The sequence below is a fragment of the Alligator mississippiensis genome, chromosome 1 (assembly GCF_030867095.1).
Source record: "Alligator mississippiensis isolate rAllMis1 chromosome 1, rAllMis1, whole genome shotgun sequence".
Classification (NCBI taxonomy): domain Eukaryota; kingdom Metazoa; phylum Chordata; order Crocodylia; family Alligatoridae; genus Alligator; species Alligator mississippiensis.
The window spans coordinates 136,644,173-136,659,692 of record NC_081824.1 but is presented as its reverse complement, the minus strand read 5'-3'; the positions used below and the strand labels follow the sequence as shown (position 1 = coordinate 136,659,692).

The window sequence follows — 15,520 nt, the reverse complement described above, 5'->3', positions numbered from 1 at the left end:
CACCTGTGTGATACCATACATGCCTGGCTCACCACACATTCCTCATGATGTCCCTACATTATCAGTTAATGCCTGGATGCATGGGATTTCATTGTTATCTTAGCCTGAACATACTTCAAGTATTGTTGTTATAGGTACTTTACACTTCCCCAAATAAAACTGTATTTGCTACTGTGCAGCCCAATATCCCCAGCAGGATTTTTTCCTCCATTTTTTCTAATTGAGTTCTTTCTTCGCATAATCTGAAAAATTAAGTCAATTCACTATTCATTTCCTTTCCAAATCATCTTTTAATATATTCAACAGGACCTGGTCCTGGATTACAGAACTATTAACTTTTCCACAATCTAAGAGTGGTTTTTTTATAGTGTATGTATTTCCTATCAAGATTTTCTCATTCCCCTTCCCTGCCCTTAATTCATGGCTATTTATTTTTCTTAATAAACAGCCCAGAAAAAAAGGCCTTTCAACATTTTTTTATTGAAAATATTTGTAAATGTTAGGTCAGAAATGAGTTTTCAGGAGGAATTTGAAAGAAGAGGGAGGAGTGGACGAGAGGAAAAACAACTGTTAGAAGAATCACTCTGTCCTCTTCTTCTATTAGCTTTTTTCAGAGCTCTGACAGATGTCACAATGCTTTGATTCCACTAAGCTACAGTTTCCCAAATACAGCTCAGCACTTTCCTTAAATTAACTCTTTGCTATTAACCCTAGCACTGAGCTATGATGCAACAGTCTATAATTCACAGCACCCTTTTCAGCTCCTCTAATGTAAAACAAGTAGGTAAAATGGATCCAAGACAATCTAAATATTAGCAAGGGCCATGAATATCTTTCTGTGACTCAGGACCCATGTTAGGAAATCTCTGGCTTTGAGAATTTTCAAATATGTCAGACATATCTCTATTGCTTTGTACTTTTTCCTGTTTGGACCCTGGACCTGAACATAATCTAGGCTTGAATTAGGCCTCAGTTCAGCAGAGCGTTAGACCACATACTTCATTTTAAACACGCATTTTTTCCTGTTGAAGTCCTAAGGACTATTTTGATGGTTAAAGCCCAAGGTCCAAGTGCTTTAACAGAGCAGGCCCTTATGGCTTGATCCAGAATCCCACTTAAGTCATTAGGAGCCTTTCTATGGATCTTACTGTATTTTGGATTGAGCCCTTACTTCAGTAGCAAAACAAGGGGTAGGCCACCATGGAACCCTGGATGCTGACCATGGAGTAAAGGGGGGCCAGAATAGAGGCAGGGGGGACACTGAAGTGATGGTCAGAGGCTGGGCTCTGCATTCATTGGTTAACCCAGCAGCTGTTAGTTCCAGCTGGGCAAACCAGAAGCAGGATTCTCCTTGCACCAACTGTTACTGTGTTAATCATTTCAAAGCCACTGCCAAAATAAGGCTTTTACAGCCATGATCAATATCAGGTAAGACTCTGCTGAACTCATACACCCCCATTCTTCTGTGCTCAGCACAACCCCCTCCCCACCCCTCACTCTCTGCAGTTTCTCAACTTTCTCCCACACCTTCCTCCTGAAAGAAATTTGAGGTCCCAAGAAGACGACACAGTGGATTCCAAATGGAACATGACAACAATGTCTCTGTTGCCCTCTGCACCAACAACAAGATATATATAAATTCATTTAACTTCTTTGCTACTGCACCATCCATTTTCTTTACATGTCTTGTTACAGCCTGGTGCTTCTACTTGCTGTCATTTGTCATGTTCACTTGCGATGTCTCATCCTCAATGCTCACCACATTGTTGGGGTCTCCCACTAGTCTCATGTCTGAGCTGAGCAAGTAGGCAAATATCCTCCCTGATGGCAAAATTAAAAAGAGGCTACTGAAGTATTCCTGTCTCTGTGCAGTGACAATCACAAATAAGAACTGGAATGAATGCATTGCATTTCCCAAAGGAAGCCAAGTCTGTATGGCACTGGGATGGTCACCTTTTCTCAAGCCTAAGCATACAGCACAGCAGTTCTGCGTACTGCTGCTGTCAGGTTACAAGAATGGGTCTGACAAGAGGTATAAAGGGCTTCACTCTGTGGACAAGTCTTACAGGATTTAATAGAGGGTGGTGAGCTGTCTATGAACTTTAAATTCAGCAGCAGAACTCTATCCTATGGATACAACTCTTCAATATTACTACAGGTTTAAAAAAAAAAACAGCCTAAAGAATCCTAATGACTTCAATCCTACCAAAATCATAAGATGTGTCCAAAAGGGGGACTTGGAGTGAGGAATTTTGCTTTGTCTATATTGGAGGGAAGAGGGGGGTGGGATCTATCCACAAACTCACCAACCCTATGGGACTGCAGATATTGAATTCAACCTCACCTGGTAAATCATCTTCATCTTCACTGAACACATTGGGATTGAAGACGGGCAGGTTAATGTAGTCCATAGATATTTTTCGCACTTCTGGTAGATAAATAGTCATCTGCCTGGGCTGGAGGTGCAGCAAGCTGGTTTTATAAATAACTAGGCAAGAGTAAAACAGGAAAAATAATATTACATAGAGGGAGGCAACAGGAAGAGAGAATAAAGGGGAGTCCATAAAAAAAAAACAAAGGGGGGAATATAATTGCTTTTATGTGACATTACTGTAAAATAAATACATGCATGGTCTATTCTTGATTAGGCCACCATGCAATGCATGGCAGCAGAAACAGTTTAGAAGCAGGTCCTTGCTACCTGGAGGCCTTCTGGTATTCTTTTCTTTAGTTATTCATCCTTAACCAAAAGCTGCAGCACTGCTACATGCTGTATAGAGCAGTGTTTCCCAGACTTCTGATACCTGGAGAACATTTTTATTCTGGATTAGAATTGGTGGCACACTTCACTCTGACACCTGAAAAGGTAGAGGGTGTGTGTGTGTGTGTGTGAGAACATATGTATGTATGTGAAAATATAACTACATCTGTAGATATAAGACAGACAGATATAGATATATTTAAAATACTTTAAATATTCCATTCTCCTGCCAAAGGAAATCACACCACTGCTGAGATACACTGTGAATGGGAAGGAAGGAAGGAAGGAAGGAAGCAAGGAAGAGGAGAGAGGGGGAGAGACAGGCAGAGAGAGAGAGAAAGCAAGCAAGCAGGAGCTGTGCCCTGCTCTTTCCACTCTCTGCTCCCTTCCAACTCCTGGTCTGTATCTCAGGGGGCAAGGGCAGCCCCCACTGTTGAGGCTGCTCCTGCAGAGTTTCACATGTTGGTGACCACTCATGCCCCCTCCGGCTAGCCTAAGAGTGTGGGAGGAGTGGAGGGGACAAGCCAGGCTGCAAAGTGTGGCTCCCTGCATCTTCCCACCTGCTTGCAGCAGAGGGTGTTGCCGGAGCATGGGGGGGGCCAGCACAAGTGCTGCCTGGGGCATAGGGAAGGGCAGGGGAAGGCAGCTGCAGATGCCACTGGCGTTGCTGGGGCAACTTCAGGGTGCCAGACAGGGGAGGAGAACATTTACCTCCTCGCACAGGAGGATGTAGTGGCAAACCTCCATCACTCTCGTGGCACGCTAATGTGCCACAGCACACCCTTTGGGAAACCTTGGTACAGAGATTCAAATTTACAGACACAAATTCCTGAATTTCAAAACAGGAGCCCTTTAATATTTTTGATGGAAGGAAAAGGATCCTACTAACCTCCCTTCAAGATTATTTTTTTGTCCTTAGCTTTTCCCCACCTCTTCATTTGTTTAAAAAAAAAGCCATGAGGATCAATCACTGCAAAATACAGGTGTCATAAAAAACCCTTTATGTCTGTTTTGGGGTGGAATGGAGCTTTAAAAATAAAGAGAGTGATAACAGGATAAAACATTTCTCAGAACTGAACAACAGTGATAGTCAGGAGCTACAGGGACTGCTACTGGTGAAAAGCAAAAGATGCTTTATCCAAGGAACGCACAAAGGAGGTCTGTGGCATTCTACTGGCCATGCTGTCTCAGCACATGTGATCAGGCACTGCATTAACATCTGAGAGTCCAATCCTGAATCCCCCAAAGTAAATGAAGAATGCTCAGTAGGCGCCTGATTAAGCCCAGATGAATCAAACTGACAGCTTGTTTAGAGTTCAGTTAATTTCCCTGTGAGAAAAGATCAAGTCCTGAAAGTGAAGCTGCCATCTCTTGGCAGAAGTCCCAATGACTGCTTTGCCCTTTTGATGCTCTCGGGTCAAACTGCCTGCACTGTCATGGGGTGGGAAAATTTCCACTTCTCTGGCACCAGGAGAAGTCAAACACTGCATTAAATATGTTACTTCAAGACTCCAGTTCAGGGCAGCAGTGCTTTGAAAAAGAAGTACCTGTTTCAAACACATGAGAGAGCTGATGGCAGTGACTCCTATTTCAGAAACAAATGTCCACGCCAGTCATGTTTTCCAAAACAGATTAAAGAAAAATTCCAGGGATACCAACCCAGGGAACTACTCCAAATCAGAGTTTAACAAGTGACAGAGGTGGTGCTAAACCCAAACTCCAAATGTTTGTGAACTCTGGGAAAGCTCTGATTTGGATCCAGATCAAAACATCATTACTTGGCCCTATCTCTATTAAATAAGCATGTACAGTAAAGGGGTTGGGGGGAAGAGATATTCAAAGGAGTGGCTAGCAATTCCTATCTTTGTGTAAGTGTTTTCATTCAGAGACCAGTTCCTGCCACCCTCATTCTTACTGGGTGCATCTACAAGTGACATTAATTTGACTGAATAAACTTCTGCGCAGTTTGCACTGGAGTTTATTGCTCCTGGATACTGTGTTTACATGTGCACCTGGGACTGCAACACGTTGTCTGACTGGCCCCAGCTGGCAGGGAGCCTGGGTGTCAGACTGCCAGCCCAGGGCTGCTCCGATCTGGCTCAACATGCTGCAGAGGGGCTGGCTGGAACACAAGCGTGCTCCAGGGTGGGGCTAACTGGCACCTGAGACTTTACTGAGGAGCTAACTAGGCAACTTTGCAGTAAATGCCTCATGTACATGCACTCACTGGACTCACTGAGGAGTACCTCACTTTTTGCCTAGACCCAGTGACTGCCACAAGACTACACATGGGGGAGAGGATGATTCAATTAGAAGATGAGAGCAGGGCCCCAATGCTGCTGTCTTTCAATGGTGGCTACTATTTTCCTGACATACTAGCAGAAGTTATGCAATGATGCAAAAAATTCATGCAAAGAACCTTGGAAAAGCTACTGGAAGGTAAGTTTCTTCAAGTAATTTTGATATAAGCAGTAGTTAAAAATATATTACAGCCCCTAGCTTACAACAACTTACAGGGAAACTCTCCTGTTTCCCGAAGTTTTCTTACTAAAAAATCTATTCTATCATTCCTATTTCTGATAATCAAAGTACCCAGAGGGCAGATTCCAGCTTGATTGCAATTTACCTTTTTTACCAAAACTAAGATTCAACATTTTTTCTTGATTTGCTCCTGTTATTCCATCTAGAGATGTGAATCTCCTCTAATTCCACTGAAATTTTCACATAACTTAATTCTTACCCTCTAGGGAGAAAAACAGCATTGCTCAAAGACATCTGTACACCACTTTAGTGAAAATTATGTTTTTGTTACTTGTTAGCAAGAGTTTGAAACTGAAAATAATCAATCAGGTTCATTTTTACCTGCACCCAAGTTAGTTGGTAGAAAAGCAGCCAAACCCACAATTTTAAATTTGGTTCCCCAGATATTAGATGTAACCTGAGCAAGGTAGTTGTGCTGGAAAAAAAAAAGAAAAAACACAATTAAACTTTTCAAACTTTATTCATGCCTTCAAAATTTTCACAAGTAAACAGCCCTTTAAAAAACATACAAATCTAGTGTTGTTTTGTGCAAACTCTAATGCATGTGACTCACTGACAGATAATGCTATTTGATTGCCTGCAGGCTTATAAAAACTCTTTGAGTATTAATACTATTACAAATGATAAAGCAAGTTCATCTCAGTCTCTGATTCTCTAAACATCAATTAGTACATATTTTCAAAAAGGACTGGGATTTGTCCCAGTCTCATTTTGTGTTCTGGGCATTGTCACTTGCAGAAATTATACGTGGCAACCAAACAGGTCATTCAATGGAGAGCTGGCAGGGGAGGGAACAGGAGTCACCAGTAAGAGCAAGATTGTTCTGATACTTGTTTCTCCAACACAAGAGTACAGCACAGCTTTCCTGTATGTTTGCACTAATAAATTCTAAGGGAGCTTCTCATTTTCTCATCAGATTGTAAGGATCACTTACCAAGCAACAAATGAAACAGAAAGGAATTATTACTGATAACCAGCATTTATACAGCACAAGCACTTTCCCAAAGTGTGTACCATTGCTTTACAGATGGATAAACTAAGGCTCTGAGAAGTGAAGTGATTTGCCTGAGGTCTGAAAGAATAAATGAGTCAAGAACAGAGTCCAAGTCTCTGATCTTACTGATTTATCCACTGAACTTCTGCCATAACTTCTGCACAAGCATCAAAAGTGCCAGGCTCCCTGTCCACTATTTCAAACACAACCTGCTGGCTTGGAGGGAGGCAGGGTAAGAGGTGGGGCTAGGAGAGGGAGGGAGGAAAGGAGGAGGGAGGGAGAAAAGAAAATAGTTCTGTTTCCTAACCCAGTAATTCCTTCACCTCTTCAGACTGACTACAAGGCAGCTGCTGTAGTGGTATCAACACACAGCCCTAAGGGACTATACAGGAACCAGAAACTGATTTCACAGAGGCCTTCAAGCAGACAAGAATGTATCAACTGGAATAAAAATGTCTGCCACAGGTTCTCCTAAGATAAAGTAGTTGCTTTTAAAAAGTCAAGATGCAATCCCTCACTGAATTCAAAGGGGCCTGAATTTCAGCTTTACTACCCATTATCATATAGTGGCATTTGAAGTTCTACAGGGGATTCCTATTATAAGTGCAGGCAAGTGACTAGAATCCTGATCCCACTGGACACGTCTACACGTTCGTTAAGGCGCAGTGGTTACTTGTATAAACAAGTACTAAATAAATGTGCGGTAACCAGAGTTACTGCACGGTAGCGCTGGCAAATGCCTTTTCAGTGATGCTACTGTGCAGTAACCTAATAATACTGCACAGTAGCATATTAGCACTGTCCGTGCCATAATGTGCTACTGCAAAGTGTTATTAGGCTACTGCAGTTAGCATATCATGTAGTTGTGTCCACTGTGTAGCAACCATCATTAGATGGCAGGTTTTTTATAGCAACCTCTGGAGATTTATCATTGATGGCTGCCTTTGGAAAGAAAATACATATTTGGATGCAAGCATGACTACATCATTACTAGACAATACCTGAGTGATATCTTCCAATGGAAACTCTCTTCGAGTTAGGCTTGGTGAACCAATAGAAGGTTTCCTTATTGGTAATCTTGGAGACCTTGATATCTCCTGAGCAGCTCGTGACATTTTTGGAGATTTGCGGGCTTCTATATTAATTCTGTACGGAAAGCAATAATCAGAATGATTCAGCAAGCACGGATGGGCACACTTAATGTCTTCATGTATACAGAGGACAGTGAAAGTAACTGGCATACTCTGTTCAAGTGATGAAACCAACAGATGGACAATGGTTTGACTGTCCACCATCTGTTTAGCCTAAGGCGGAACTGTCCAACTGGCAGCCCACAAGGAATTAATTTTTAGCCCACAGGTTCCCACCTGGCCACCACTAACATCATCCCTCCAGTTGCAATAGCTCCCTCATTCCTCCAACTTTTGCTTCCTGCCCCTGCTCCAGACCTGAGGTGCTCACACACTGCAGTGCAGCAAGGAGGCACCCAGTGTGGCGCAGTGCAGGGAGGGAGTCCATGGGTGCAAGGGCTCCATGGCTCACCCTGGTGCTGTCTGTGTGGTGGAAGTAAAAGCTGGAAAGTCCTGGCCTAAGGATAGTATTCTATTGGCCAAATTTAAAGGTGACATGTAAAGAGATGCAAGTCAGATGTCCTGATTCTAACTTAGACTCCGCCCTCCTTAGGACTGCTTAGCAATGTGAAGGGGGAGGTGTAACACAGCAAAAGTTGTGCTCTCGAACTCAAAGGGGCATAGGCAAGCAGCAGAGCAGCTTGCAGGTGGCTGTACTCCCAATCAGGCACAACTGCCTGGTTGGGAACAGGGCCCAGCTGTTTGTGATAAAAGCAGGACCTGAGCACTGGAGCCAGCAGTTTGCTGCTAGCAGTCAAGGGGAGAACATCACCTCTCTGGAGCTGCTGTTCACGTAACATCATGGAGGTAAAGGGCAGGAACTATGGGGATGGTGGAGGCTCCTGGTCCTGAGGCATGACCTAAAACTACACCCTGCTGGGGCTGGATGGTGTAGTAGGACTGCCGGTGGTGGGGCAGTCCTCAGGAAATACCTCACCTGTGCCTCCCCAGTGAAGGATGAGTACAGGGTGCCAGAAAGCTTCAGCCCCCGCTGCCTTGTGAGTTACCCTAGGGAAGGAAAAGGCTAGGGGACCACACCCCAAAGACAAAGCAAAGGGCCCAGATTTATGGGGTGGAGCCTGAGGCAGGGTCCTGGTCATGTGAAGGGGCCAGAGACAGGGCCCAGGTCCACAGAGAGGCTGGAGATTCATAAAGGGAGCTGGGTGTGAGGCTCCAAGGGGGGTGGGATCCTGAGGCCAAGAAGGAGGTGTGAAGCCCCAGGGGCAAAGGGATTGATGCCCAGTGTCGGGCAGGGGATTGAGTCCCAGCGTCAGGTGTGTGCGGACCAAGAGAATCCAAAGCCAGGCAGGGAGCCTGAGGCAAAGAGAGGGGCTGGGAGCCCCGAGTGGGGGTGAAGACAGCCCAGTGCAAGGACACAGGAAATGAGAGTCCCAACGTGAGGGCACAGAGATTGCAAACTCCACTGTGAGGGCACAGGAGTGAAAGTCCCGAAGTGAGGCACTGGACAGAGGGTCCCAGTGTGAGGGCATGGGAACGACAATGCTAGTGTAGGGGCACTGGATCATAGGCCAGGTGTTAGGCCATTAATACCATCTGCGAGGCATGGGACACATTATAAGGGGAGGATCGGAGCCATGTATACACCCTTGGCATCAGGGCAAGCAAATGGCCAGCCGCCTGCCTTGTTTTCAACATCAAATGGTTTTCATCAAAGGTGCGGCAGGAGAGGCAGGTGGGTGGGCTGCCCTGAAACAAGTGGGCGGGCCCATGACTCAACTGGCCCCAGGATACATACTTGTTACAGGAAGTGATGTAACTTACATGTCACAGAGTCATGAAAAGAACGTGGTACCAGGCAGACTCTGAGTAAAGTCCATGAGAAAGCCAAGATTACATTTTGGCTGCTGGATTTGGGTCCCTGTGCCATTAATGAAACCCAAGCTTCACCTTTATGAAATTTAGCCAGCTCTCCTCTTCTGAGGAAAACATTATTTATGCTTTCTCTAATGTAAATATTTCAAATGGGGCTCCAGGATGTGAGTCTGAGGGGCTGAAAAGGGGCCTTTGCTGGAGAAAAACGCATTGCATTTAGGAAGGAAAAAATTCATCTCATCAGCAAAGCAGCCTGATATTTTTCTTTCTTTTTGAGCCACATCTGCTTTGCTGATGTATTTGTTGAATAGTAAGGTTCATGACTCTCCTGTGATTTCAGATGAGAAGCTCCATTTTCTGGGCCTCAAACTATAGCCAGCAGGCCTGACTGCCTGCTAAGAAGTCATAGGTAAAGTACCAGCCTTTACTGGAAGCTATGTGTAATCTGATGCTGACAGCTCACTGGCATCAACAAGACTCTGCATGGGTGTAGCATTCTGCCTATGCACCTTGGGTTGCAGGCTCAGGCTTTGGATTTGAGGAGTCAGGTGCTATTTAACAGTGAAGAGCAAAATGAAAAGGAAAATGCAGAAATTCAGAAGGGCAAGGGCTAGACTTCATATCAGCCCACAAGCAACAGCATTAGAAATGAGAGTTTTGTGTGTATAGAAAACCTCTTCATTCTAGCTATGGCTAGCAAGAGCTGCAAAGCACCTAGCATAATGGGGCCCTGCATCGTACTCGTGGCCCCTTGATGCTAGTACAAAACAAGCAATAATCAACACACATGGCTGGACTTGATGTAATTTTCATTTTTCCCCACAGACTTCACCATTAAACATGGATGGATGCGAGTGCTGAAGGTAACAATTGCCTGCTGCTTAAACCATGTGACTGAGCGCCTTTACCATTATTTTACCAACCAATAAGACACGAAAATACAATGACAGGCCATTTTAAAGATGACATTTTCATTATATAGCCACCTGAAAATTTCTATGTAGAAGGTGTTGGTAGAGACTTTGTTCACACACAGTTCTACATCAAAAGATTGTGAGAGGTATGTGTGTGTGTGTGGCATGGGGGGAGGAGGAAAGGGGAGGAAAAGGAACAGAATAGAATGAAGAATGAATTGAAAATGTTGTAGAATATTCCTTTGCTATCATGGACACACCACATGCCCTGGACTTTTTTCTGGCTTGATGAGCTATCTGCAAGAGGCAGACTGAGGCTGGGGAGTTTGCTTACATTATTATTGCAGCTAACCATAGAGGATGATTTTAGGGGCTTGATAAGGTCTGCAATGTTCTCTCAGGGAGAAAAAAAAAAAAAGACTCCTGAGAAGCTGTAATTTCCACAGGCAGATTCTTGCCAATGAAAGGTGTAAGAACATCCCCTTCTGCTTTAATTATATGAGGCATCAAGACAGTACTAAAAAAAAAAAGACCTAGAAAAAAGAAGGAAGATAAAACAGCCAAGAAGGGATTACCTGGGGAGTTTGGGTGACTTGCTAGCTCGACTGATTTTGGGAGATTTCTTTGCAGCCCAGTCATCACTCAGTTCAATATCGCTGGAGTCTGAGCAGTTGCAGCTGTCAATCACAGTGGAAATCAAGCTGTTTCCATAGATTTCATCTACCAAGACAGGTCCCAAAAAATGTAAGAACCATTTCAGAAACCTGATCCCAATTTCAACTGTCAGTCATCTGAGACATAAACCTGATCCACAAGCAGAGCTAAGATAAAATGGTAGCAGGGAAAATTGGCTCTTTTTCAAAATGCCCAATATAACCTCAGAATTTCAGATGGCCCACATTCAAGTGAACAATGCTCATTTGTTCAAGGTGACTCGCAGACAGAGACTGAAAAATATCTCCTGTTAACTAGTAACTGATCCATAGGCTAATGGGGCTTAGCTCCTCCCCCACCTAACACAGGGCAGAAGTACAGCTGCAGTAGGCGTAGGGAGGGAGTGGGAGTGTGGCTGGGGCTGCACAGCCAGAGCGGGGCACAGGACGTGGGTTGGAGCTGTAAGTGGATTGTCTGTGGGTGTGGAACCTGCTACTACATGCACCCCAGGAGGCATGAGGGACATGTGCCCTCAGATCTGCGCTGGGGGAGGCAGGCTGCCACTGTGGGCTGGAGCCTATGCCAGGCTCTTCCTGGCAGGGATGAGGGTGGAGGGTGGGGAACAGGGGAGGGCTGGGCTGGGCTGGGCTGGGCTGCACTCAGGGCAGGCAGGGGAGGTGCTGGAAACAGGCTGGGGGAGGTCGGGGGGGCTGCAGACACCCCAAAATTTGCCATAGCCCCCCTAACCCCCTCTCCCAGCACTGCCACCACCCACCCTAAGCACACCCTGGTATAGTCCAGCGCTCCCCAGCCCAAGACCACAGCAGCAGCTCACATCCCCCTGCACAAATCTGGAAGCACACGCCCCGCATGCCTTCCCAGGGTGCACGCTGTGGTGGGAGCCACCACCCTCTCCCTATGCCGGGCGTTCCCCATGACAAACCACTTGTGGCTCTGTCCCACCCCTAAAATAATTTTTTCCCCTCTGCCTATGAACTGATCCCTCCCAAATCAGGATTCAGGAGCTTGCATTTTGTAAACCAGAAGCCAATGTGATCAGTTTGATGACTGGCGTGTTAAGGATGGAAACAGATATCACCCTGACATTCCATTTGTGCTGCCATGACATTTTTTATGATGGCACAAACACTGAGCAAACAGACCCTGATATCCTTTGTTGCACCACATGAAAGGGAAATCAGTGGCACAACAAAAGGTGGTTATAGACTCTGCTGCTTTATTGCGGTGGACATCTATTACCACTGTGGCATTTTTCCCCACTCAGCCAGAACCATGGGTTTGGCTGGGCAATGGAAAACCCCACTCTCCCCCCACTCAGCCAGATCTGGGTGGGGGAAACTATCCCCTGCTCAGCCAGACCTGGAGCATGGGTCTGATGCTGACAGCATCAGGGGCAGGACAAGGAGCAGTGTATTTCCCCTTGCGAAGCAGATCATTTGTGCTGTGGACCCATCACGGCACAGCCGATCCATTTCATTCAGTGACTTCTATTTCTAACCTAAGTTCCTAATGAAGAGACTGCTGCTTGCTGTGGAAAAGAACTGCAGTTGCTACCCATCAAGCAGTTCTCTGGGTAAACAGGATTTCAGTCTCTGGAACTTGCAAGCTAGAACCTTCCTAAACACTTATAAAACTGTCCCACCTGCTTTTCCATCCGTCTTAGGATCCATGATGACAAATTCTGGCCGCAGTTTGCTGATCCGGCGCCCTTTTAAGATTGGCACCAATCCCCCTAGGTATTCCAAGTACAGTGTATAGCATGGACCTCCGACCTCAGGATCATCCTCTGTCCGCTTCATGGTACAGTGCAGCCGCTCATTGCCAGCTGTTGGGTAGCTGACAAAATCTCTCATGTTGTTGGGGTCTGGGATTGGAGGCTTAAGTGAACAGAAAAGAGTAAGGGAAAGTTACTTTTGTATTATTCTTTGTCCTTGAGCTCAGCAATACCACCCTTATTAAGTGGGGTCTACAGATTAGAGTCCTGCATTGGGTCAGGTACCCATGGGTGACCCACAAAGTGAGTTGGGTTCAGGTGGGAATATGAACTACTTCACATTTTGCAGTTTAGGTGAGGGTCTGAAAAAAAATGTTTCAGGTTAGCTTCAGGTAGGAATGTAAGCCTCACCAATGGCTGCTGAAAGATGTAAAAAAATAAGTGCTTCACTGGAAGAAGCAGCACAAAGGACATCAAACAAAGAAGAAAGAATGGCTGCATAGGAGAGCAAAGAAAAGACAGGTCACACCCTGATCACCTGTCTTGGCAGGAGGTGGCCAGTGGTGTCCTGCAGGGTTCAGTTCTTGGCCCCGTGCTGTTCAACATCTTTATCAACGATTTAGATGAGGATGTGGAAAGCACACTGGACAAGTCTGCAGATGATACTAAGTTATGGGGAAAAGCAGTCACGCTAGGGAATAGGTTGCGGATCCAATTGGACCTGGACAAGCTGGAAAGGTGGGCAAACTGGAACTGGATGCAGCTCAATAAGGATAAATGCAGAGTGCTTCATCTGGGGAGAAGTAACCAGCAACATGAATATAGGTTAGAAGGAGATATCCTGGTCAGCATGATGGCTGAAAAGGACCTCAGGGTTATGGCTGAATACAGGATGAACATGAGCTGCCAGTCTGATGCTGTAGTCAACAGAGCTAATAACATACTGGGATGCAGTAGACAATGCGTTGTGAGCAGGGCTAAGGAAGTGATACTTCCTCTCTACTCGGTGTTGGTGAGACCCCAGCTGGAATACTGTGTCCAGTTCTGGGCACCCCACTTGAAAAAAGACATGGAGAATCTTGAAAGGGTCCAGAGAAGGGCCACAAGAATGATTAAGGGCCTGGAGGAAAGACTAAGGGATCTGGGACTGTTCAACCCGGGGAAGAGGAGACCGAGGGAGGACATGGTGGCCATCTATAAGTATGTAAAGGATGAATATCAGAAGCTGAGAGAAAAACTATTCACTAGGGCGCCCCAGAGGAGGACAAGGAGCAATAGCCATAAACTGTTAAAGGATGGTTTCAGGTTAGATGTAAGGAGGAACTTCTTTACGGTAAGGGTAACCAGAATCTGGAATAGACTTCCCAAGGAGGTGGTGCAATCCCCAACTTTGGAAGTCTTCAAGAGGAGACTAGACAGACACCTAGCTGGGATCATTTGATCTCAGCAGTATTGCTGCCCAGAGCAGGGGGTTGGACTCAATGATATTTCAAAGTCCCTTCCAGCTCTTAATTTCTATGACTTCATGATTCTATGATCTTTTCTTTGATCTCCGCAGCCATTTTGAACACTAACTCGCTGCTTCTTCCAGTAAAGCACATTTTTTTTCTTCATATTTGTCAGTAGCTCCCCGGAATTGAATCAGCTTTAGACAAAAACACCAAAAAGCCCCATCGAAGTGCTCAATCTATACAGACACTGCAGAGCCAGTTTGAACTAACGTGCTGCTGCTACCAGCAAAATGTAGGGGTTTTTTTTCATGTTTGTCAGCAGCGGGTTGTGAATTTGTCTACAGCAGGTTAGGTTGGTCCACGAGTAAGAAGACTTGCTAATGTGGGTTCAGTTGTATATACCAAGTGCAGGTTCCGAAAGTGGGCCTTTAAACTCAGACCCACACAGGAGTCTACAACAGATCAGCATTAGCCTAAACTAATCTGAGAACCACTTAGTTACACAGCAGTGAGAGAGACATACCTGCTGGTTGGGCCAAAACCTGTACACAGAAAATAAAAGTTAAGTAAATGATAAGCAGAAACATGGTCTTCTAGTTAGGGTACTGGTCTGGGCCCAGGAAATCTAAGTTTAATGCTCAGCTCTGTCACGGTTTTCTATGGGACTGTGGACAGGCAACATAAGTCCATTCTACACATGATATATATTACTCAATTAACTGGTTAATTGTGCAATAAATTTAGGCCAAACACGTGCAAGAAAATTATCATACTGACTATGCAGCTATAAAAAGAGCCAACCTGCTACAAAGTTAGTGCCTGAAAAGGTGCAACGACTCTACAGCTAGTTTCTATCCCACTTTAATTTTAATGTGTAGAAGGGCCCTCAGGCCTTTTCCCTGTTTGGCCCTGCAACTCCTTTCATCATTTGTAAAAATGGGATATAGTAATCCTTCTGTCATCTGCTTCATCTCTATAGATTATGAGCTTTTTTGGGACAGCGACAGTCTGATATTGAGGTTGTGCAATGCCCAGCACTGAGAGGCCAGAGGATGGTTCTATAGTACCAAAATGCTGCTATTGGTATTATTGTTATTATTATTACTGATAAATTGCCACATCTTAGTTTCTTCCAAAACAAATATAAAAGGGAATAAGAGCTGGCGAAAAAAAGAGATAAAGCTGGTCCTGGTGAATAGTAAGCTTTTCTATACTACAGTACATACCTTTGGAGCTGGAAGAATTACAGCTACAGTATGTTAATTACTCTTTTCCAAAGGTACCAGTTATAATATAACCCTGTGTTTTAGAGACTAACCCATTCCAGAAATATTTATGCATACAAATTACTAAACTAGCAATACACAAAATGCTCTCTCATAAACAAACCAAAGCATGATTCACCATGTGGCAATAACGGGTTGTTATATAATGGATTCAGTTTGCTCTCACTTAAAACAGTGTATGGTTGGATAGATTCCACTGGCTTCAAAGCACCTACTCCAGA

At 44.8% G+C, this 15,520-nt stretch overlaps 1 protein-coding gene across 3 annotated transcripts in view; it reads right to left on the bottom strand.

Annotated features, from left to right (window-relative positions):
* Positions 1 to 15,520, bottom strand: part of TULP4 (TUB like protein 4) — a 260,862-nt gene that overhangs the window by 16,442 nt on the left and 228,900 nt on the right. For 2 of the 3 annotated variants that reach the window (XM_019479756.2, XM_019479758.2), the window contains exons 9-13: positions 12,491 to 12,725; positions 10,749 to 10,893; positions 7,298 to 7,442; positions 5,624 to 5,717; positions 2,345 to 2,488 (exon numbers count right to left, since the gene is read on the bottom strand). In XM_019479756.2, the coding sequence (XP_019335301.2) occupies positions 2,345 to 2,488; positions 5,624 to 5,717; positions 7,298 to 7,442; positions 10,749 to 10,893; positions 12,491 to 12,725 (763 nt within the window). Of the gene's footprint in view, positions 1 to 1,759; positions 1,822 to 2,344; positions 2,489 to 5,623; positions 5,718 to 7,297; positions 7,443 to 10,748; positions 10,894 to 12,490; positions 12,726 to 15,520 lie in introns of all 3 variants that reach the window. The other variant, XM_019479760.2, reaches the window with a different exon arrangement.